Below are 23534 nucleotides of genomic sequence, written 5' to 3' on the forward strand. Positions count from 1 at the left end.
AATAAGAGTACTAATCATAAAATATGGAATATAACATAAAATATTTAGAAAGATGATACGTTAACAATTAAAGTCTGGGTTTAGCCCTAGAGAGTCTGGGTTCAGCCCTAGAGAGTCTGGGCTTAGCCCTAGAGAGTCTGGGCTTAGCTCTAGAAAGTCTGGGCTTAGCCCTAGAGAGTCTGGGTTTAGCCCTAGAGAGTCTGGGTTTAGGCCTAGAGAGTCTGGGCCTAGCTCTAGAAAGTCTGGGCTTAGCCCTAGAGAGTCTGGGCTTAGCCCTAGAGAGTCTGGGCTTAGCCCTAGAGAGTCTGGGTTTAGCCCTAGAGAGTCTGGGCTTAGCTCTAGAAAGTCTGGGCTTAGCCCTAGAGAGTCTGGGCTTAGCCCTAGAGAGTCTGGGTTTAGCCCTAGAGAGTCTGGTCCTAGCTCTAGAAAGTCTGGGCTTAGCCCTAGAGAGTCTCGGTTTAGCCCTAGAGAGTCTGAGTTTAGCCCTAGAGAGTCTGGGCTTAGCTCTAGAAAGTCTGGGCTTAGCCCTAGAGAGTCTGGGCTTAGCCCCAAACCTTATCAACTCCTTTCCCCATGTCTTTTCACTCTTGGAGGAAAAAGGCCAAAAGAATCTTCTTTAAAAGAAGAGCTGAAATGGTTTGGATACTAAATGAATGAGATAATGACAGACTCCTCACATGATTGATGAGGCAGGAACACAAGATGGAAATAGTGGTAGTCATGCTTTGGTTGGTTGATTTTTATTTTTTAGGCTGTATTAAATAACTTGCACTTCTAGCTGGGTGTGTGAGGATGTCTGATGGTAATTATATTCATAAAAATCAGATGTCTCAGCCAGGACCAGGCACATCAACATTGTGTTAGAACCATAATTGAAGCTAATAATACAAAGACAATGCAGACAATGTGGACACTGTTTGTTGGTCCATACCACATTCAGAACCCTACCGAGCCACACCTCCTCCTCCTCCTCCTCTCGGGGAGTGGTTCAGGCATAGAAGTGTACATCAGGAGCCGTCAACCTTTTGACCCTCTTTAGGACAAACTTTTCAAATAAACGAGAAAAAAAACCATAACATGACAAAAAGAAGAAAAAAAACAAGGAAGTGATGAAAGGATAAGGACCAGCCCGGCCCCAGCACGGCATGCTTCCCTATTTTCAGTCCGTTGTGACGGCTATCACACTGACAATGAGTCTGAGAGAGATGCGGTAGAAACAGACAGCGAGAACGCGCGAGGGTGAGAAAGATGTATGAGTGCAAGTGAAGAAGTGTAAGAGTGAAAGAGAAGGCACACTTCTGCACACATGTGCAAACACACGCAGACAGCTAGCAGCAGCAGCCTTCCTTTAGGCAGGTGTTGAACCGTTTCCCAAAAAGATCCTCCTTGTGTCCTCACAGCTTCATTCACACCTGCCTAAATGTCCTTGATCTTCCAGCTCTCTGAAAACACACACACACACACACACACACACACACACACACACACACACACACACACACACACACACATCTGTCTGCGCCTCCAGTTTCTGTCTAATTTAGTGGGATGTATCTTGAATGTGAACGTAATAATAACACTGTGCTCTTCTATTTCCCTCGGTAGATAACTGGTATTTTGGTGGGTGCACTCCTGCATGCTTCAGGACAGAGACTTGTTTACAATGGAGGGACATGTGGGACCGATACCGTTAAAAACCTCCTTCAGAGAACAACTAAAGGACGCGATGAAGGCTTTAGTCTGACGCTTGTGTCCTTTGGGGTTATGACAGCTTGTGTCACTTGTGTTTGAGGAATAAGGCTTCTGGACATTAGATGTTTCAGAATTTCATATGACACCACCTGACTGTCCTCTCTCTCTATTCCGCCAGTGTTGTTACTCAGCAAAGGCGTGTTGCAAGTTTTTGAGTCATTCTTACAGGTTCCTCTTGAGTTATTAATGCTACATTTTTCCATTGCATGGCTCTAATCGACTCCCTCTTGTTTTGGTTTTTACATCAGGAGAAAAAGGGCGATTGCCTTATGGAAGCTTTCAGCAGAGTTGCTATTGAGAACCATCTGGTTTGGAGTGAGATTCTGTACGGGTGAAGTCTGCATTTCATGAGATGGCCTCCTTGTGACCATCTGTCCTTCCTTCATTTTGTTACTTTTAGCCTGAATAATGTTCCCACTTCTACACATTTGTCCAATATTGTCGTTTTTCTCTTTATTTGTAAAAATGCGCCGCTCTGCTGACGGCAGACTTGTCCATGTTTGTGATTGGTCAAATGCTGCAAACACCGCCCCTTTATGTGAACACACTCACAACTCCTCCAGTGGAGTCCTCCAGTAACGCGTACGGTACACAGGCTGGTATGTGAACAGTCCTACTCCCGATGCAGACGGTTGTCTACGGGAACGCACGGTCAAAACTTGAGTATGTTTCAGGAGCGATGATGTCTGCTAGTTACATTTGGTGCAACCAGCATCAGACTGTTGTAAAATAACAGAACCGCCGCGCTTACGTAAAAAAACGATTAAGCGAGTTTCTTCTGCGTCAACGGGCGTGTTGAAAACATTTTACGCGCGAATAATTGTGAATCACTTCAAACTCCTCTCTCCTCTTATAGCTCCCTTGGCATGCTCCCGTCACACTTGGCAGGGCCCACTTGACATGGACCCGTCTGCGCCCCTGGGTTCACAAAAAGAGAGCCTGCGTCTGAACATCGACCGGTAGAGGGAAAGACATGGAAACAAATGGCCGGTGCAGAGAAAGCTCGGACAGCTGGTGATTCTGAGAACAGACGGGATGGACGTCTGAAACATGAGACATCGTTTAAACGGCAGCGTTGAGAGTTGGGTTCAGCGCTGCTTACAACGTTGCTCCTGTGCAGGAGAGCAAAAATGGAAGGACGGACCAAACTCACACAGATAGCTGCTGAAGTAGATTCATCATTACTTGCTGCTGACTTCATGGCGTGGCTGGGATTGGTTTATGTGGCTGAAACCAAATGTTTTCTGAACATTAATTGGAAGCTTCCCAATGTTGCTCGGGCTACTAAACTAGGTGGAGGATATTGCCTTAATAGATAAGTCTATATTCAGGTTAAAAAGCAGTCATGATATTAAATTCAATTTGTCCAGGGCAACAGACTTCACCCACCACTTAGCTCTTACCCCCATTTTCTTTGACGATTTTTTTTTTTATCTTAGTTGTCATTTTAAGGAAATTACATGTATGTAAATGTTAACGGAGCGTACAGTTCCATAGCCCTCCTTCCACTTGGCAGGTCGGATCACAACCGAGTTCGTTTCTTGCTCCAATACAGCCTGCGATCCACCAGATCAGGAGGGGGCTGTGCTGAGGCCACGAATTTGAAGGTGCTGAATGGGAGTGCGCCCTGAAAACAGGCCCGAGTGGGCGGGGAACACCAAGGGCCCTTTACAGGGGTAGGGCTAGAACCGGATCTGCTTTCTGCCGAGGCTCAGGTGCTTCAAAGTCTGCAACAGGATGCTTCGGATATTCCGCTCAGCGCTATCTTCTATGCTGTACTTCATTGAAGTCCCAGGAAAGTGCAAAACGTATTGTACAAACACAGCCGTCACACAGGAACATGACTCGGTCTCATCGAACAGTGACGCCTTACAATCGACTGAATGGGACTCCCAGTGGCTGGGAACTGTAAATGAGATCCGGGTGGTGTGCACGTCCTTTGTGAGCCTATCCAACCTACGGTTACCCATAACCCCCCCCTCCCTCTCTGCGTAGATGTTTACGTGTGTGTTTGGAGAAGTCTAATTCCAGTTTAACACGAGCCATGCACAGCCTGTGTAAACGGACACATCGTTCATCATCATCATCATCACATGTTGAGGAAAGGCACGCGTCACAGTCGGGTCGGTCACAACCACAACTCGCCGACCAGAAGCTAATTGGCTGTTAATGTTCTAAGCCTACTAAAGTTCCCTCATCTGTTCAAACAGCTGCCACATGTGGAGTAGGAAGAAGTCGACCTGACACAGTAGGAGGAAACGCACCAACCGTACCCACAGTGGTGTCCATTTATTTCTCTGTTCATTACATTCAGCTCAGAGTCGGTGAAATATCTGTACTGGTAGGAATATAAAGGCAGGGAAGTTAAACGCAACGCGTTTTAACGGAACTCATTTCAAGAACACAGTGTTGGTGAAACTTCTGCCACGCTTTATACAGCGGATGCAATCTTTACATCGTCCTCAAAGTAACATGCAAACACATTTGCCTCCATCTCATTTCATGTCATTCTCAACTGAGCATGATTAGAGATGCAGTGTGCGGTCCCTCCCTCTCAGTCACTGTCTAATTATATTCACACATCGGTGCCTACCAGCACCACGGCCCTGCAGTGAGGAGGAGGGCGTACAGTTGGAGGGCTGATATTGCAACCTTTGTCTGCTCTGGAACTACAGCAGCTGCCGAGGAACTCGTCTCGCTTATTAAACCCCGTGGATTTTTAGACTAAAAACAAAAGGCATGCGTTTGGTAACCTGACCTGCCCCAGATGGTTTGTTACACAGAACCACGTGACAAGCAGTCATTGGAAACAGTTTGGCACTTTTCAAAAAAAAAATAGCCGCTTCTTCCAATAGGTGATCGGATGACCCGGCCGGATTGATTCTGTCAATCAAACTTTTTAACAAAGCCAGTCGGGAGAAGAGCGGAAACGTCGTCAGTTTACCACGCCATGTCATCACCATTCATATCTATACAGTCAGCACAAAATTGTTGATCTTGCCTCTTCATTTTGCTGTCAAAGGGCAAAAGTTCTTGGTAAATACTTTTTCATATTACAATATATATATATATATATATATATATATATATATATATCGCAGAAAGAAAATGTTGCAATTTTTTTTTCCAATATTGTGCAGCCCTACAGGCCAACATCTCCAGCAAACCGTGGCTCAGTGGTAGAGCAGGGTCGTCCTTCAATCAGAGGATCGGTGGTTCAAGCCCCGACTCCGCTAGTCCATGCCCGTGTGTCCTTGAGCAAGGCACTTAACCCTTTTAAGTTGGGGTAAGTTGCTCGCCTATACGGTGTCTGAATGTTGTATGAATGTTAGATGGTCCTGATGGGCAGGTTGCAGCTTACATGATAGCCCTGTCATCAGTGTGTGAATGGGTGAATGGTGACATGTTAAAGTACTTTGAGTGGTCGGAATACTAGAAAAAAGAGATACAAGTACAGTCCTTTTCACCATTTACAATTGGACATTCGGTTGTCCCCACTATGTACTATGCTCCTGATGTTGATTAGTTGGGTTAGCACCACGTCTTAGTTGTGTTCTGTTCATTCGTTTCGTCTGAACCACCCAGTGCATGGCTGCTGTCTGTCTGGCAGTGTATCCGGCCCTCCATTCATCATGTACTGTCGTGGCTGAAGTCGAAGAGGCTCTGCTGATTTGCAATAACAGTCTTTTCTTTGATGCCCCAAAATGAGTCGCCTAATTGACCACCATAATGCAAACAATCGATGCGCTGTTCAAGAGTAATGAGCAGACCATATTCAGTCACTCTCAAGTGGCACTAAAGCAAGAATAATTATCGATCACCAAAGACATATTTCAAACACCAGCATGTAATGATCTGTGGTCCATTGATTATTACATCCATAACTGCCTCCTGATATGGAAATGCATGTTGTCCAGTGCAGGACGAAGACACGTGTCCCTGTGAGTCTGTGGACCGTTTGAGTCTCCAGCTCTATCAGTGTGTACACTGTTGCATTGTTATGCATTGACTTGCATAGATTCCTATGGAGGTTAGGTGCAGACGAGGTTATTGTTCAGATGATCCGATCTCCTTCTGATGTGGATAACCGGGTTAGCTGAGACTAATCTGATGTTAGACTGGTGACCTCATCTACATATTCACAGGTAAGGGCCTGGAGTTCAAATGCAGAAATGCAGCGGAAAATGTGGACTTCACTTTGTGTGTGTGTGTGTGTGTGTGTGTGTGTGTGTGTGTGTGTGTGTGTGTGTGTGTGTGTGTGTGTGTGTGTGCGTGCGTGCTGTTGACAAAGTTAGAGGTTATTTATGTTGATGTAAATAATGGATAAAATAGAGCTCACATATATCCATGTACACATCCCTCAGAGAACTGGTGAGTCAGCAGGAATTGTAACTAACTACTGATGAGGGCAGATATCTTTGCCACCATTGGCTAAAAGACCCAGTTATTTGTCATGAATCTTAATTAGGGTCTTTTCTTCTCCTCCCCCTCCCAGCTCGTGCTTCCCTATCTTCACAGCTCCTTCTTCTCTTTCCTACTAATGTTTCTCTGGCTGTAGAAGAAGCTGCTAAAGTGCTCTGGTGAGGAGGAGGAGGAGGAGGAGGCTGTGAGAGGAAGGCCCCCATCAGATCAATGGCCTTTGGCCTCCCTCCGCATTTATCACACATGCACTCACACGTACATATTTTTTACTTTCTAACACACACATAGAGGAAAGAAAATACCAACTTTCAATCGCTTTACACACACACACACACACACACACACACACACACACACACACACACACACACACACACACACAGAACTTTGCCATGATTAATTAAGCCGTGTGGAATAGCAGAGCTCCATAAAGACATCATCAGGAATCTGAATCCATTCGCCTCTCTTCTCCTGCATTTAATTGGCCCTAACAGTTCATCACCAGAGCCACACACACACACACACACACACACACACACACACACACACACACACACACACACACACACACACACACACTTTAAAGAAATAGGAAATCTTTATGTTGATCTAGGGCTAGAACTGCTATTGCTTGTATAAAAGCATAATGAAAGTGGTTCTGTCATGGCTTATGTGTATATGTCTTCTGTGGATGTGGCTGGTTGGTTCCCCATGTTCTCCTGGGTTCTGGCCTCTTCAGCACACACAGAGAGAGAGAGAGAGAGAGAGAGAGAGAGAGAGAGAGAGAGAGAGAGAGAGAGAGAGAGAGAGAGAGAGAGAGAGAGAGAGAGAGCCACCGGTGGGACTAGATGTCTACAGCGCCACAGATTAAGATGAGAAGAAGCCTTCCCTTATTCCGGATCCCAGACTGTGCCCATGGTACAGGGGCAGCAGTGCAGAGGGACACAGAGCAGCACAGGACTCTACACACCCGTGTTTCAGGATGAGACTCTCTAAAGACAAAGCATGAGCTCTGCCCCATGCAGGCTGAATTAGGTTCAGTTAGTAGTGTTCACTTCTTGCACTGCCAGAATAAAAGTTGATAGCGGTAACATGTCTTGTGAAACATTCACCACAGCATATTAAAACAACACATACTGTACATGGAACATTCCTAGATAGGTATTCAGTTTTCAATTTTGGAATTTCTTCAGGACAATCACTGCAGGTTGTGGAAAGGAGTGAACCTTGTGCGTGCCTAATGGGTCACTCGGAGGGGTGGGCGGAGTGCAACGGTCCGTCGGCCATATTGGGATCCGGTCACTCCTGTAGTCCTGGGTCCGGTCCAGACAGCGAGGCCCGACGGCTCTCAGTTGGCTCCCCGGCAGCGTCCTGCCGCTCCGAGTCCACTTGTCCTCCTGGATGGATGACGGAGATGACAGTGTTTACCAGAGGGGGGAAGAGGAGGGTGGGGGCGTGGTCTGAAAGCAGGAGCTAACAACCAGTGGGGCACGCTCACATGCACTAACATGAGCTACTAACAGCGCACACACACACACACACACACACACACACACACACACACACACACACACACACACAGGGAGAGAGAGAGAGAGAGAGAGAGACATCCCTCCACTTTATCTTTACATAGATGATAGTAGCTGGTTGCTATGTTATCGCTCTGACTGACTCTCACGAGCGCATGTTTCCACTCCAGGGTACTGTTCTGTGCACTAGTGTCACATGCACGCGCCTGGTTTAGTGCGCATGGATCCGTCCGGCATAGATCCGTCACACACACACACACACACACACACACACACACATTGTGGACCAACATGTATGCAAGTAGTGATCCCTGCAGCGTATCCTTCACGTCATGTCTCAGAGGCAAGTCTTGATTGGTGACATCACACAACGTGTGAAGTCGTCATAGACCACCTGCTTCACCTCGACCGGCTTCTCTGGTCCACGACGCTCTAAACTGCCATTTCTTCCCGGTCATGTTCAGTATTGGAATGAGACACATTTCTATTATCGTCCTCAGTGTTCTGTCCATGCTATGCCCCGCGTCAGTTTTCAACTGTCAGATAGACATGAGTGTGACTTAGCATCACAGCAACACATACTATACACTCTGGTCATGACAAAAATGATTAAAAAAACATGAATAAACATTGACTTTTGAGTGAACGCTCCATCATCAACCAGGCTGCATTATTCTCCCCTCTTCACATTGATTTGTTTTTCTCCTTTATGACACACTGACTGATCATTCCCTTCTTCCCTATACATTCTTTCTTTCCTCAACTCATCCGTCAGTGCTGGGAACCCACGATTATGCTAGCGGTAGCTCGTTATGACAGCACCAAGTGTGCCTCATTGGCTGCTTATTGACGAAATGAATAATCTTGCTTTTCTGTAAAGGAGCGAACACAATCCGTCGGCACAGTCCTGGTCTGGTCCAGCAGCCCTGCCCTCTGTTCATTAGACCGCCAATTCACATACAAACAGCTGTAATGTTGGACTCGTATACGACCCAAGAAATGATTCAAAGTAAGACGGAGACAAAAAGGGCCGAGGGAACAGACGATCGGTCGGTGGTTCGATCCCCGCCTCCACTAGTCCATGTCGGTGTGTCCTCGGACAAGACACTTAACCCTGTTCCCGTAGGCTGTTCCTACGGTGTGTGAATGTTAGTTAGTCCTGATGAGCAGGTGTCACCTTGCATGGTAGCCTCTGTCATCAGTGAATGGGTGAATGATGACATGAAGTGTTAATGAGCTTTGAGTGGTCAGAAGACTCGAGACAGACATGTACAGTCCATTTACCAGGACCAGGAAAATCCCAATGTATCTCCAATTTGTTATTTTATTTGCACATAAACAAAAATACATCTTCAAAAAAAAAAAAAAATACAAATAATTTAATAAAAAAATGTTTTTATCGTATTGAAATAAGAGAGAAATAATAACAATTCAAGTGGACGTAATTATAAATTAATAAATAACCAAATAACCAAATACATCATTTCATTCAATATTTATTTAAATATAAATAAATAAAATGTAGTATTATTATTATTATTATTGTGTATGCCTGTTTGTGTGTGTGGTTGGGGATGAGGGCGATAGAATCAGGCACAAGACCAGACTATCAAAGGAATTATATCTTACTATATGGGAAACCCAATGTCAGCATGCATGGGACAGGGAAACCCCAGAATTTCCATCTTGGGATGTTAGTCGTTACACATTTTGGATTTTGGAGTTATCTTTAAGTTATTCAGATTTAGTTTTTTGTCCAACTATAGATTTTTCAAAATTGCTTTGTGTGATTTTAGTCATTTCATTTTTACCGAGGTCTAGATCAACATCTCATTTGCAAGAGAGGCCTGATAACAAATGACATACAGCATATGCAGCACCAACAAGACAATCACACATGACATATTCACATTCACAAATAATGTACTAGAAATATCAAACAGGTAGAACTTCACAGTCTGGCACCCGGTTCAGAGTGGCTATTAGCTTTGGAAGCTAACCCGTTCTGTGATCTGCTGTCATAATAGCTCTGAACTCCAATAAGAATGTTGATGGCGCTAGTTGGAAAGAATTAGGAGGACATCAATGTTTGTGCAGCATTTTATGGCAATCCATCTGACAATTCTTAAGACATTTCCAAAATGTCGCGCTCATTTATCCGGTAGATGTTGAAATATTTGCGTTAGAAAATGGTGGATCGACCGGCAAAAGAAAAAGAAAAAAAGACTAGTGCTGCAGCTAACGATTATTTAAGCTATTGAGTCTTTTGACAAATGTTGGATGAGAGAAATTGTTTCAGTCCTAAAACAGACATAAAACTGCTAAAACCTGTCAACTGTCTGAAGACCCGGCTGCTTCCAGACACTAAGCTGCTCCCAGGAGCTGTCCGCCACCCTTTCCCTGTTCCACACTCTCCTCTGGGACTTGGCAGCCCAGCTGACTGAGCAAGAAGCTCCTCAGAGTCCCAGTATCCCACTTTGTCTCAACCCCTCTCTGTCAAACATGTACCCCTGCAGACTAGAAACCTCCACATGGGGGCTGGGGTGGTCTTTAAGTGCAAACAGGCAGACATCTAGAGGAATGTGGGAAATAAACCACGGTGGCTGATGGTACTGCTCACTCTTAGGCCATGTCCACACTACTCCCGTTTGCATTTGAAAACACATATGTTTTGCTACGTCCACACTGAGCGTCCACACTGAGCGTCCACACTACGCCGGAGGAGTTTGAAAACGCTCCCGAGGACGGATACGTTTGAAAACTCCGGGGTTACCTCTTCGTGTGGACGGTCGTAAACGGATACGTTTAGAAACGATGACGTAGACACCCCCGCGTTCACTACTTGATTGGTTCTTATCAGTCACGACGTGTCCTTCCCCGATTCGTCACGCCCCTATCACGTGACCCATACCCGGAAGATCACAAACAACAACATTGATTATCGATCGACCACCAGGTTAATTCAACATGGACAACTGATTAAAGGTGTTTTCTGCGGTTGAAGCAGCTGTTATTGGAGCGATTAGTGAGCGGCGTGAACAGACAACAACGAAACGAGTGAGAGACGTGTGTTGACCACATTTATGGACCCATAATCTACTAAACTTTGATGTGTAAGTGTTGTTTTTAAAGTAAATTTGATGTGAGAGAGAGAGAGAGAGAGCTAAAGCAAGACCCGCAGCGCTTTAACTAAGTCTGAAAAATAAAACGTCTAAAACTTTCCACGAAATGTGTCTGTTTGAGTTTATAGAGGAAGATTTTAGAGAAGATCTTAAGTATCAAACACGACCTTTCATTTTTAAAGAGTCCTTTATTACTCTGTCGTATTTCTTTTAACTAAGCAACCAATCTACTTCCTGTTTACACCGGCACCCACCCGCATGGCCAGTGTACGTGAAGAGTCACGTGACGTTCGTTTTCAGGCGTTTTAGTCTGGACGGAGATCATTTTGAAAACGCCGTGTGGACGGACATCGTTGTGGACGCAGCCTCGGACAGAGTTGTAGAGCAGCTGCGGCGAGCTTTCCAAAGGTAAACAGTCCGACGCCGGCTGCATCTCTCTGTCCCTCCCTCTCTCTCTGCCGTAGGCCTGTCGTGGTTTTGATGGGCAGCAGATATTATGGCGTTTGGCAGCATTCAATTCCCAGCTGAAAGGGTTGACATGGGATGGAGGCAGAAAGAGGAGAGGAGAATACAAGACACTTCAATCATAGACTGACAGTTCCACCACTGTGGATTTGTATACACACTTTCTCGGAGTGTGTGTGTGTGTGTGTGTGTGTGTGTGTGTAGGGGTGTGTGCATGCATACACTGTAGAAAAACACGGCCATCGTGTCTTCTGTAGTTCTTAAGGGGATGTCGAGATGTTTTTTTATATTCGTTTTCCTCTTTCCACCATCTTTGTGGCACCATGAGTGACCGTAGAAGCTGCTTCACGGACCCATCTTTCCCATCACCCTCTCCTTGGCGGTAATATGAGTGTGAGGGATATGTTGAGCGTGTGGATGGACAGTGGAGAATCAGAGACAGCTGCTGGAGTGGTTTGAGAAATGTGTGCGGACGTTTTAATTGGCTGTGAAATAGGGTGGCAATTGACCGCTTGCTAAGCCCCACCCCCCTGCTGCTACTCAGTCAAGCTGTCGGAGCCACCACGGGACTAACACTGTCAACAACTGAACTCGCTGAATAAATATGATCTCATTTTAGGAATAACTAAAAAGCGACTTCAGAGAGAAGCAGAGAGAATGCTTTTTGTTGTTAGCTCCACAGGTTTTTAGTGATGTTTTAGAAATGGATCTCTCCTTCTAAAACTTTTAACCATGACCTTCTTGAATCCACAAACCCAGCCTGGAAAAAGAAAAATCTTAATAAATTGCATACAAGTCCACGGAGCAAAGCACAACTGGCCAAAGGCTACACCATGATTCCAGCCAGTCTGCGTTCAGGGGGCGGGACTTAGTAAAGGGTCAGTTGTCATCCATTGTAACCGCCATTAATCCAAGCTGTCTATAGTCACCTCACTCCGCCAAAGAGCAAGATGCCACATTTAAAAAAATTAATTTAAAAAAAGACTTGTCACCAGTATGGGTCAGGATTCATACACTTCCCATAATGCAACTTTCATTAGTTACGCCAAGGCTTTGTGTTCTACATTTGTAGACCCCCTCCAAGCTGAGATACACGCACAAACAGGCACTAAATGCACTATTTCAGCACAGCAAGGAGAAGCTCGGATAACAACACACAGATTCTCTGCCAGGGTAGACATTACTCCACTAAATCTTTAAAGAACAAATGGTTGTTTGCTGCTATATTAATGCTCTGAATGTTAAATACAGCTCCTTTTACAAGAAAGGCTTGGCAAAACTTTCATTGCTGCAAAATAGCAGGTGAACAAAATGAAGCGTACCTCCTTAGATCTACACCGATATGAATACAAGCTACTGGTTATGGTATGAGCGGATTGGTGAAGCGCCGACATTTCCCAGTTTTAAGTAAGCTTGTTATGAACCCAGGCCAAGCATGAATACAGTAAGAGGAGGAAAACCCAAGATACAATTATTAACAGGCTGTAGAAGAAGCACAGAGGACTGAGTATTTCACAGTCCGGTGAGCTCTCTGGCTGGAGACCCCCATGGGAGAGGAGAAGTGACAGATGGGGGTAGACACTGTCCACTATTCAGCATTAATCAACATTAATACGTGAACCTCAGTGAATGTTGATGATCACCAACTCAACTCCACAACTGTGTGTGTGTGTGTGTGTGTGTGCGTGTGCGTGTGTGTCCAGTGTATGCTGTGTGACAGTAATTGCTCCAATTAAACTGTCAACCAGTATTTGGCTGGTGAGGATCACTGACTGTCTGGGTTTGGAGATGTGAGAATGTCCCGTAGATGGTTTGATTCTGGTGTTGTGCCTTCACATCAGTGGCAGAACATGCTTTCCTTTGGTTTGTTTATCCAGCTAACTCTTCTCAGAACTACATTGTCTAAAAACTCCTCTCCCCTCCTCCCCCACCCTCTTCTCTTCCCCTCCCCCAGTCTCTATGGCAGACACATGCAGGCCAACCCAGAACCACCGAAGAAGAACAATGATAAGAGTAAGAAGATCAGCCGCAAACCACTGGCAGCCAAGAACAAATGAAGAGGAGACAGAGGATGGAGATGGATGCTCACTCAGCTCCTACAAATCACTGCATGTGCCTTCCCCCCCCCCCCCCCCTCTTTATTGTTTTTAGATAAAAATAAACATTTTGTATTGCATTGAAATGTATTAATTATGTTTCTAAATATGTAGTTTCTACTTTATACCTCTGTGCCTGAGTATAGATGTCTTTATATGTCTTTTTTTTTGGTGCTACTTTCTCACAGTGCTTAGACATAGACGTAACTATTGGAAACACTTGTGTAACCACATATAACATTGAGACGCAAAGTCAGTTAAGAATGTATTATAATGTCATCCTTAGTCGGTTCATATCTGTATCAAGAGGTCATGGGCGGTGACACTGTTAAACTGCTATGATACCAAAGGCCAACGTTTAATATGAGTCCAGGTGTCTCCTGCTCACAGATGTCTGGGACACGACGTCTCACTGCTCTGTTACTCTATCTAATGAAGATCCAGCATCTGGAATATTCCACCCTCTAATGACTAACCCCTGGGTGCAGCTGTGTCACATCTTCGTTCCTGTTCCAATGTCTACTGAAAGCCATATTTTTTGCTGATTCAGCAGCATTCACACAATCGTTGCTTTTCATTCTTCTTCTTCCAAACACTTTTTGGTCGACTACTACTTCTGTAGTATATATATCAAAACGCTCACCTCTGTAAAGACATGAATATTCAACTTTGCTCTACCTTTTTATGTTTTTTTTTAATAAATATTTCACTTTTTAAGTGAATAGTAGAAATCTCTGAATTCGCTACAAACCCACTTCACTTTGAAGTTCTACCACTGAAGCAAACTTTCAGTGTCAGATTTCATTTCAATTTGAAAACAAGACTTCGAACTGAATTTTCAGTTTGAATTGTATTTTCTGAGTTTATGATGGTTGTGTATTGAGCGGCTTAGTGTGTCACATGACCTGTGATGTTACTGACATCACCCTGTCATTTCAGGCGATACATTTCAGCTCTCAGCTCTTCAGGGCAAAGCAGTTCATCCGTCTCATTTTAATACAAATGATTTCTTCTTTCAGCCTTTTAAGAACACTCTTTTTTCAACATCCAACTTTCATAGCAATGCATTTCAGCTCTTAGCTTCTTTAGGTAATGCAGTTCAAGCTTCTAATTTTTCCAGTTTTACATGTCAGCCTCCAGGTTTGCAGCAGTGCTGGAATGCATTTGAGCTTTAAGATTAGTCGTGTTCAGATTTCTGTATTTTCAGCTCTGCTTTGCATTTTATTTCACGTGTCAGTATTCACACACACATTTCCTCCAAGAAATGCTTTTTCAAGTTGAGTTATTGTTTTACAAGCAGACTCAAAGCACATTTGTTATTTTGGTGTTTTGGTCTCTCTCTCTCTCTCTCTCTCTCTCTCTCTCTCTCTCTCTCTCTCTCTCTCTCTCTCTCTCTCTCTGAATATAATATCAATGTAAAGATAACACAGCTGAGAAAAGAGCTGCAGGTGAGATACTCTGGTCACATGCCCAGTGGGCATCACATAGCAGCTAGTAGGACGAGGAAGCAGGCTCAGTTCCACCTGCAATTAACTGTGTTTATTCCACTGATCTCCGAGAGCACTCGAGACTCACTGTACCTTCCATTCCACATTCTCTTTGTGAAGTTGTTTTTCAAAGCATTACCAAGTGTCCATCACCTTTCAGCCTGTTGCAAAGCTGATATATATATATCCATTTATGTATCGTGCTTCTATCACAGGCCAACATATACTGAACGTATCGTCATGCTCGCAGTCTGGAACACTTCAAATAAAACAATAAAAGAAAATGTCTTTTCTTGTATCTTTTCTTGTATGTTCTTGTATTTCAGATACATGTGCGGTTCAATATGAGTAACACAAATATTAAGCTAAGTCAGTGCTACCATCGTGGTAGAGGTTTGAATTCAACTACACACGTCACACATCACACTTCGTACAGTTCCATCAACTCAAGAGATGCAAAGGACTACACTGTGAGGCCTGCATCCCCCATTAGAATAGTAAAGAATGGTTCTAAAGACTAAGAACACTGAGGAAACATGTCGACGTTTAATAGCCAGCTCTTAGTCGTCTGAAAACAAACAAAGTGTAAACTTGTAATCTGGACAAATTATGGTTTGTTAAAATACCAATTGCATCCGAACTAACACCAGATGAGCTGCTGAAGTAACCACGCATTAAATCCACACCGTCGTATCGGGGACACAGACGGCAGCGATACAAACTTCACCAGGCTAGCTCCTGTTTCAATTTCAATGGACGAAATAGCTTCCAGGCACTGTAGGCAAGAAAACACCCACCTCCTCTACTGTAGCTCTAAAGGCCCAAAGTAAATTCAGAAGACACACATAGTCACACTTGAGCCCTTGATTCATTTGTGTTGAATGGCTGCTTGTGGAGATTATGCTTCGTTGTTAGAACTACTTTATTTGTTTATTATTTCAATTGGGTTATTATGGTAATTTAAACATCATTAGACATGATAGGTCAATTACTGTGATGTTATGGAAAAGAATTAAAAGATGGAATAAAAATGTAAAAAAATAATTAAACATGCAGTTTGTATTTCCTCTTCCTGTTGTTCTGGCTTCTTTTCCATACAATTGCAATGAGGACGTATAGGTTTATAAATGATCATTTTGTCACGAGTCTGTGTGCACATTAAGTCTCATATGAAGCCAGTTAAATAAAGACAGTAGAATTTTGGATGTGGGTAACTATTTTTTCCTTGTTGTCTTTTGTACTGCAATGAAGCTAAGCTGCTTTGTTAGCATGAAGTAGCAGTTCCAGTGTAACAAACATGTTGAAATACCGTCAGCAGCCCTCGGTCTCACTGAGTCTAACTGAGTCTAACTGAGTCAGTCACACTTACTGAGTCTAACTGAGTCTCACTGAGTCTAACTGAGTCACACTTACTGAGTCTCACTGAGTCTAACTGAGTCACACTGACTGAGTCTCACTGAGTCTAACTGAGTCACACTTACTGAGTCTCACTGAGTCTAACTGAGTCACACTGACTGAGTCTCGCTGAGTCCAACTGAGTCACGCTGACTGAGTCTCACTGAGTCTAACTGAGTCACACTGACTGAGTCTCACTGAGTCTAACTGAGTCTAACTGAGTCACACTGACTGAGTCTCACTGAGTCTAACTGAGTCACACTTACTGAGTCTAACTGAGTCTCGCTGAGTCTCACTGAGTCTAACTGAGTCACACTGACTGAGTCTCACTGAGTCTAACTGAGTCACACTGACTGAGTCTAACTGAGTCTCGCTGAGTCTCACTGAGTCTCGCTGAGTCTAACTGAGTCACACTGACTGAGTCTCACTGAGTCTAACTGAGTGTCTCACTAAGTCTAACTGAGTCTCGCTGAGTCTAACTGAGTCACACTGACTGAGTCTCACTGAGTCTCACTGAGTCTCACTGATTCTAACTGAGTCACACTTACTGAGTCTCACTGAGTCTGAGTCTTGCTGAGTCTAACTGAGTCACAGAGTCTAACTGAGTCTAACTGAGACTCACTGAGTCTAACTGAGTTATAGAGTCTAACTGAGTCACAGAGTCTAACTGAGTCTCACTGAGTCTAACTGAGTCTCGCTGAGTCTAACTGAGTCACACTGACTGAGTCTCACTGAGTCTGAGTCTCACTGAGTCTAACTGAGTCTCACTGAGTCTAACTGAGTCTAACTGAGTCTAACTGAGTCACAGTGTCTAACTGAGTCTGACTGAGACTCACTGAGTCTAACTGAGTTACAGAGTCTAACTGAGTCTCACTGAGTCTCACTGAGACTCACTGAGTCTCACAGAGTCTAACTGAGACTGGCTGTGGCTGTGATGTAGTGCTCACTTATACAGTCGTAATGGCTGCAATGGATCTGATGTGGCTTGAAGATCTCCAGCAGACAACGAACTGCTTGTTTCAAACTGAAACACCAGCTGTGGAGACGGAAATGCTGACCAATCAGACTGGGCTTTTTCGGGAGGGGGGGCTTAAAGAGAGCGCTGAACAGGAACTTTAAGTGTTTGAATACAGGCAGTGTGAGAGGAATTATGTGTTTTTAGAACATTATTGCATGCACACGTTCTAGTAGAAAATCAATGAATAATATGTGACCTTTATTAATATACTATTTGAAAATGGGGCATACGGCTGTTTTTTCTAGTTTAGTCAACAGAATGGGGAGAATATTCAGGAAAGTTCTGCAGTGGGCAGTGTTCTCAAAGTTTCCTGAAAGAAAAAGAACATTCAATGTGGTAGCCTTCGTTTAAGACCTCCATCCATCTCTGAGAGAAAGTAATAATGGCAACCTGACTCATCCTCTGTTGCCTTTCAATTGTACTATCAGAGTCTGAAAATGAACAGCGCCATACATCATTAGGCCAAATGAATATCGGTCAGCTTTGTGTAAGTAAAGATGAGTCAGTGACCATAAAGCTCAGTCTAACCAAAGTCTCTGCTGCACTCTTTGGTGTTTTTTCTCCTCCGTCCCTTTTGGTGGATGTTGTTCCTGTTTTGTTCTCACTTCATCTCAATTCATCTCACACCTTTCCAAGGACACAATGAGTCCCAGGCTAACTAAAGCCCATTGATTTTCACAAGGTGATTTATAGGTGGCTTGTGTGTTAGGGCGGGCTTGATTGTCTAAGGGGGGCTGCACAGTGCCACTTTAATGAGGGTGGTGACACAGGCAGAGAAGCGAGCACCCACCACAGGGATGAGCCGCGATTATACAGCAGCTGTTTTACTTACAGGAGCCATATACAACATTCAGAGCATTAACATAGCAGCAACCAGCTAGTATCTATGTGCTTTGTTGACATAGGCCGGGCGGACGTGTGCATGTTAGTGCATGTGGGCGCGCCCCACTGGTGAACTCAAGGCTGCCGCTCTGCACTGCTCTCATACGGCGGTTACAGCCGATTACGCCGTCCTGACCAGCAGCGTCGCTGCGGGAGCGGATGTAAAGAAGAGTCTTATTTCGGCAAGAGGAGAGCTCGTTAAATCCAGTTGTTGGCAGCCGGTGGGCATGACACTCCTGCCTGGTTGAATAACGGAGCTATAAGCTAACGGTAATGGAGGTTGCTATGATGCATTTGAGCTCTATTCAGTAAAATGAGCATTGGGGCCAAGTTAAATAAATAAATGTATCATCCCTAGAAGTATGTGTACAAAGACAAATATACAACATCAGGCTACACTTATATTGTTATTAGGGGCGACTGTGGCTCAGTGGTAGAGCAGGGTGGTCCTTTAATCAGAGGAGCGGCGGTCTGATCCCCGGCTCCGTAAGTCCACGTCGATGTGTCCTTGGGCAAGACAAATTAAATTGCAGACTGTTCCTGCGGCGTATAAATGTGTGTAAATGTTAGATAGTCCTGATGGGCAGGTGGCACCTTGCATGGTAGCCCTGTCATCGGAGTGTGAATGGGTGAATGATGACATGTAGTGTTAAAGAGCTTTGAGTGGTCGGAAGACTAGAAAAGTCAATTTACCACTTTATTATTAGTATTATACTATTTGTAGAATTAGATATCAGTGGTTGCTGCGTGGGATTATTTCTGACTCATAAAATATTGAAAAAAGATAGATAGTAATCATTTTTAAAACTCAACATGTTTTAATCAAACAAAATATTGTGCTTCTCTCCATATTTATTGGCATTTAACCTTTCACAACCGACATTTTCACCGCGGTCAAAATCCTGTGTCCTGCCCTGCTTACTGTGCACAAAGGGAGGCAGCACTGAATGGTACCCATTAAAGAAAGATGATTTCATAAAGATGTAAAGACGATGAATCACTTTATTTAAAAATTGAGGATTTTGCTCAAGATTTCTTTTTAGGGGTCACGTCATTAAAATATGACGACAAACATTCAAAGTTTCATTAAAAACATAAAAGCTTTGAACATAAAAAAGCCATAGATGTTTTACTATTATTTTTGTTCATGCTGCTGTTTTAACAGTTTATTCTTTTGTTTTTATTTTTGTGTCATTTTTCTTGCTTTAATTGTCTTGTGAAGCACACATTGTTTTAAAAGTGCTCTATGAATAAAGGTTTTAATTATTTCCGTTATTATTAATTTGTCTATTTTCAGTTCCTTGTCTTTTGTGCCTCCTATAACCCCCCCCTTCTCCAGCAATTAATCATTCACCGTGCTGATATCGAGTGAAGTGCCAATCTAATGATCCTCTGTTACCTTCACAGCTCATTTTCAGGGACTCTCGGTAAGTGGCCGTTTGGAGGCTTAATGAAGCCAGAGAAGACGAGGTTGGTTTGATTTTAGCGCTATCAATACTTCCTCTCACTGCCTCTGTATTCTCCAGATCCACAAGATAAATGACTTTGTCGCTGCAGATTTGGGTATGGACAGTTAGCGCGTCCTTACCAGTGTCAAGGTACTGCTGAATTGTCCATACCAAAGTTCTAAGCTTCTGTGTAGTGCTTGCATGTTCTTCCTGTGGTAGGGTGGGTTCTCCGGCTGAGGTTCATTGAAAACTCTAAATTGTAAAGGTGAGAATGTGAGTGTGAATGCTTGTGTATTTAAGTGTTAACCCTGCGATAGTCTAGTGACCTGCCCAGGTGAACCCTGTTTTCGCCCAATGCCAGCTCAGCTGGGACCGGCTGCAGAATATTTAATAACAAATCAATTCAGAACAGAACAAGAAGTCATTTATAATTTAGAAATAACTAAATATTGTTTCTAGAGCAGCAACAGTAATATTTACAAAGTTAGAGAATATCTCACTGGAAAAAATGTAAAATGTCAATAAAATATATAAACATTTCTGAGTGAAGTTTCTAAAGAATGAAGAACACAGACATCCGTATCAGTATCAGTCATTCCTCCTGTCTTCTGTCCTTCTGTCCTCCTGTCTTCTGTCCACCTGTCTTGTCCTCTTGTCCTCCTGTCGTCTGTCCTCCTGTCTTGTCCTCCTGTCTTCTGTCCTCCTGTATTCTGTCCACCTGTCCTCCTGTCTTCTGTCCACCTGTCTTCTGACCTCTGTCCTCCTGTCTTCTGTTCTCCTATCTTCTGTCCACCTGTCTTCTGTCCTCCTTGCTGCTTTGCGTCAACTGGCAGAGAAGGTTACAAAAAACGTCTTTTTGCCGATCGTTCATGCTGTACTTGTGTAAACGGCGGTGGTAGCAGAATGAATTAGGTTTTACTTTTGTTTTACATGTTCACATAAAGTGTTGGCTTTTAAACTGTTTTACTGCACAACCAGCGTAGTTGCCGTTAACTCCAGTAATCTTCACTTCACCTGGTTCACTTCACCACAGCGGCCTCTCTGCTCGCACTTTGTGTGTCTATGTGTGTGTGTGTGTGTGTGTAGTTGTCTCTATATGTGTGTGTGTGTGTAGTTGTCTCTATGTGTGTGTGTGTGTGTAGTTGTCTCTATATGTGTGTGTGTTTATGTCTCTATGTGTGTGTGTTTATGTCTCTATGTGTGTGTGTTTGTATCTATATGTGTGTGTGTAGTTGTCTCTATATTTGTGTGTGTAGTTGTCTCTATATGTGTGTGTTTGTGTCTCTATATGTGTGTGTGTAGTTGTCTCTATACGTGTGTGTGTAGTTGTCTCTATATGTGTGTGTAGTTGTCTCTATATGTGTGTGTGTTTATGTCTCTATGTGTGTGTGTTTGTATCTATATGTGTGTGTGTAGTTGTCTCTATATGTGTGTGTGTTTATGTCTCTATGTGTGTGTGTTTGTATCTATATGTGTGTGTGTAGTTGTCTCTATATGTGTGTGTGTTTATGTCTCTATGTGTGTGTGTTTGTATCTATATGTGTGTGTGTAGTTGTCTCTATATTTGTGTGTGTAGTTGTCTCTATATGTGTGTGTTTGTGTCTCTATATGTGTGTGTGTAGTTGTCTCTATACGTGTGTGTGTAGTTGTCTCTATATGTGTGTGTAGTTGTCTCTATATGTGTGTGTGTTTATGTCTCTATGTGTGTGTGTTTGTATCTATATGTGTGTGTGTAGTTGTCTCTATATTTGTGTGTGTAGTTGTCTCTATATGTGTGTGTGTGTGTGTGTAGTTGTCTCTATATGTGTGTGTGTTTATGTCTCTATGTGTGTGTGTTTATGTCTCTATGTGTGTGTGTTTGTATCTATATGTGTGTGTGTAGTTGTCTCTATATGTGTGTGTAGTTGTCTCTATATGTGTGTGTTTGTGTCTCTATATGTGTGTGTGTAGTTGTCTCTATATGTGTGTGTAGTTGTCTCTATATGTGTGTGTAGTTGTCTCTATATGTGTGTGTGTGTAGTTGTCTCTATACGTGTGTGTGTAGTTGTCTCTATATGTGTGTGTAGTTGTCTCTATTTGTGTGTGTAGTTGTCTCTATATGTGTGTGTGTTTATGTCTCTATGTGTGTGTGTTTGTATCTATATGTGTGTGTGTAGTTGTCTCTATATTTGTGTGTGTAGTTGTCTCTATATGTGTGTGTGTTTATGTCTCTATGTGTGTGTGTTTGTATCTATATGTGTGTGTGTAGTTGTATCTATATGTGTGTGTGTAGTTGTCTCTATATTTGTGTGTGTAGTTGTCTCTATATGTGTGTGTGTTTGTGTCTCTATATGTGTGTGTGTAGTTGTCTCTATATGTGTGTGTGTTTGTGTCTATATGTGTGTGTGTTTGTGTCTCTATATGTGTGTGTGTAGTTGTCTCTATATGTGTGTGTGTTTGTGTCTATATGTGTGTGTGTGTGTGTGTTTGTGTCTCTATATGTGTGTGTGTTTGCATCTACAGTATATGTGTGTGTGTAGTTGTCTCTATATTTGTGTGTGTTTGCATCTACAGTATATGTGTGTGTGTAGTTGTCTCTATATGTGTGTGTGTTTGTATCTACATGTGTGTGTGTTTGTGTCTATATGTGTGTGTGTTTGTGTCTCTATACGTGTGTGTGTGTAGTTGTCTCTATATGTGTGTGTAGAGGTTGACAATGTGAAGTACTTAGGAATCATCATAGACTCACATCTAATATTTGATAAACAAGTGTGTAATATCTGCAAAAAAGTTCTCAACTGCTTCAGCTTCATCAGAAAGTATCTGCCATTCATCACAGCCCAGCTCTGCATGCATGCCATGATATTCTCACACCTGTCATACTGTATCACTACCTGGTCACAAGCCTCACAATCAACTATTCAACCCATCATATCACTGTATAACCAGACATTAAAAATAATGGACAAAAAACCAATGAGGTGGCACACCTTGGAAAAACACAATATGTTCATCTTCAAAAGCTGTTCCAACTAAAAGCTTATTTTTGAATGCCTACATGGTCATACTTATTCCCTGCTTAATGAACTCCTTACTAGACACCAGTAGAGTCAACACGTGGGCCTCAGTAAACGGGAACTGTCATATTGCATTACGCCAGTTGTGGGCCGTCAGGGCCAGCTAAGCCTTCTCTGCTGGCCTAAACAGAATCACAAAGTTATAGCTATTTTATAATTCAATAATTTTTCACAAATACACTACAAGTATTATATATTTTTTCCCATTAGCTTATTTTCTCATTGCACAGCTCCTGTCTTCCTCAGTTGCTCTGCTTCCAGCCTGCAGCGCTGCTTCCAGTGCAGCTTGTTTTAAGGAGAGCTCTTATCCAATCAGATTCAGCCTCTATGTCTCTATGTAAGGAGAGAGGTCCTCTAGGTAGACCTTGTATATTAAAGTATATGGGGACGATATTGTTGATTGTCATCGTCTTCAACCAATCAGATCTTAAGTTTGACATGTTGGGCGTATTCTTTGACGTACCAGACCTACCCAGGTAGCCTGCTAAGTATGTCAGCATTAAGGTGCGCCGTGATTGGTCAGTGGGCCAGCCTGACTTTTGTCAAACAGAAAGGTAGCTAGCAGATCTTAGTGTTTAGTAAGAGTTCAAGTTGAAACATATGTAACAAGTTATTACATTGACATAACATTTTTAGCATTTTTAAATGGATTTCTGGAGAAGGACATTTCCAGAAAAGCTGGACATCATATCAAAGGGTCGGTTAAGCCCACAGCTAGCAGCTCTGACCCAGCATGGAGAAGGATTTGTACGAATGGTATTTCTGGCTGACAGCGGCGGTGAAGCGTTGCACATTTTATGGCTAAGAATGCGTTTCATTTGCAACTGAGCTCTTGGTGTTTGGAGCTATTTGGAGCTGTGCT

At 43.2% G+C, this 23534-nt stretch overlaps 1 protein-coding gene across 2 annotated transcripts in view; it reads left to right on the plus strand.

The window, feature by feature from the left end:
- rsu1 (Ras suppressor protein 1) overlaps window positions 1-15169 on the plus strand; it is a 34989-nt gene extending 19820 nt beyond the window's left edge. For both annotated transcript variants that reach the window (XM_068709615.1, XM_068709614.1), the window contains exon 9: window positions 13245-15169. In XM_068709615.1, coding sequence (XP_068565716.1) covers window positions 13245-13347 — 103 coding nt within the window. In that variant the 3' untranslated portion in view covers window positions 13348-15169. The remainder of the gene's footprint in view (window positions 1-13244) is intronic.
- The last annotated feature ends 8365 nt before the right edge of the window (window positions 15170-23534 follow it).

The sequence above is a fragment of the Cebidichthys violaceus genome, unplaced genomic scaffold, assembly GCF_023349555.1.
Source record: "Cebidichthys violaceus isolate CVI_PGR_0920_01 unplaced genomic scaffold, fCebVio1.0.p SCAF_15, whole genome shotgun sequence".
Classification (NCBI taxonomy): domain Eukaryota; kingdom Metazoa; phylum Chordata; class Actinopteri; order Perciformes; family Stichaeidae; genus Cebidichthys; species Cebidichthys violaceus.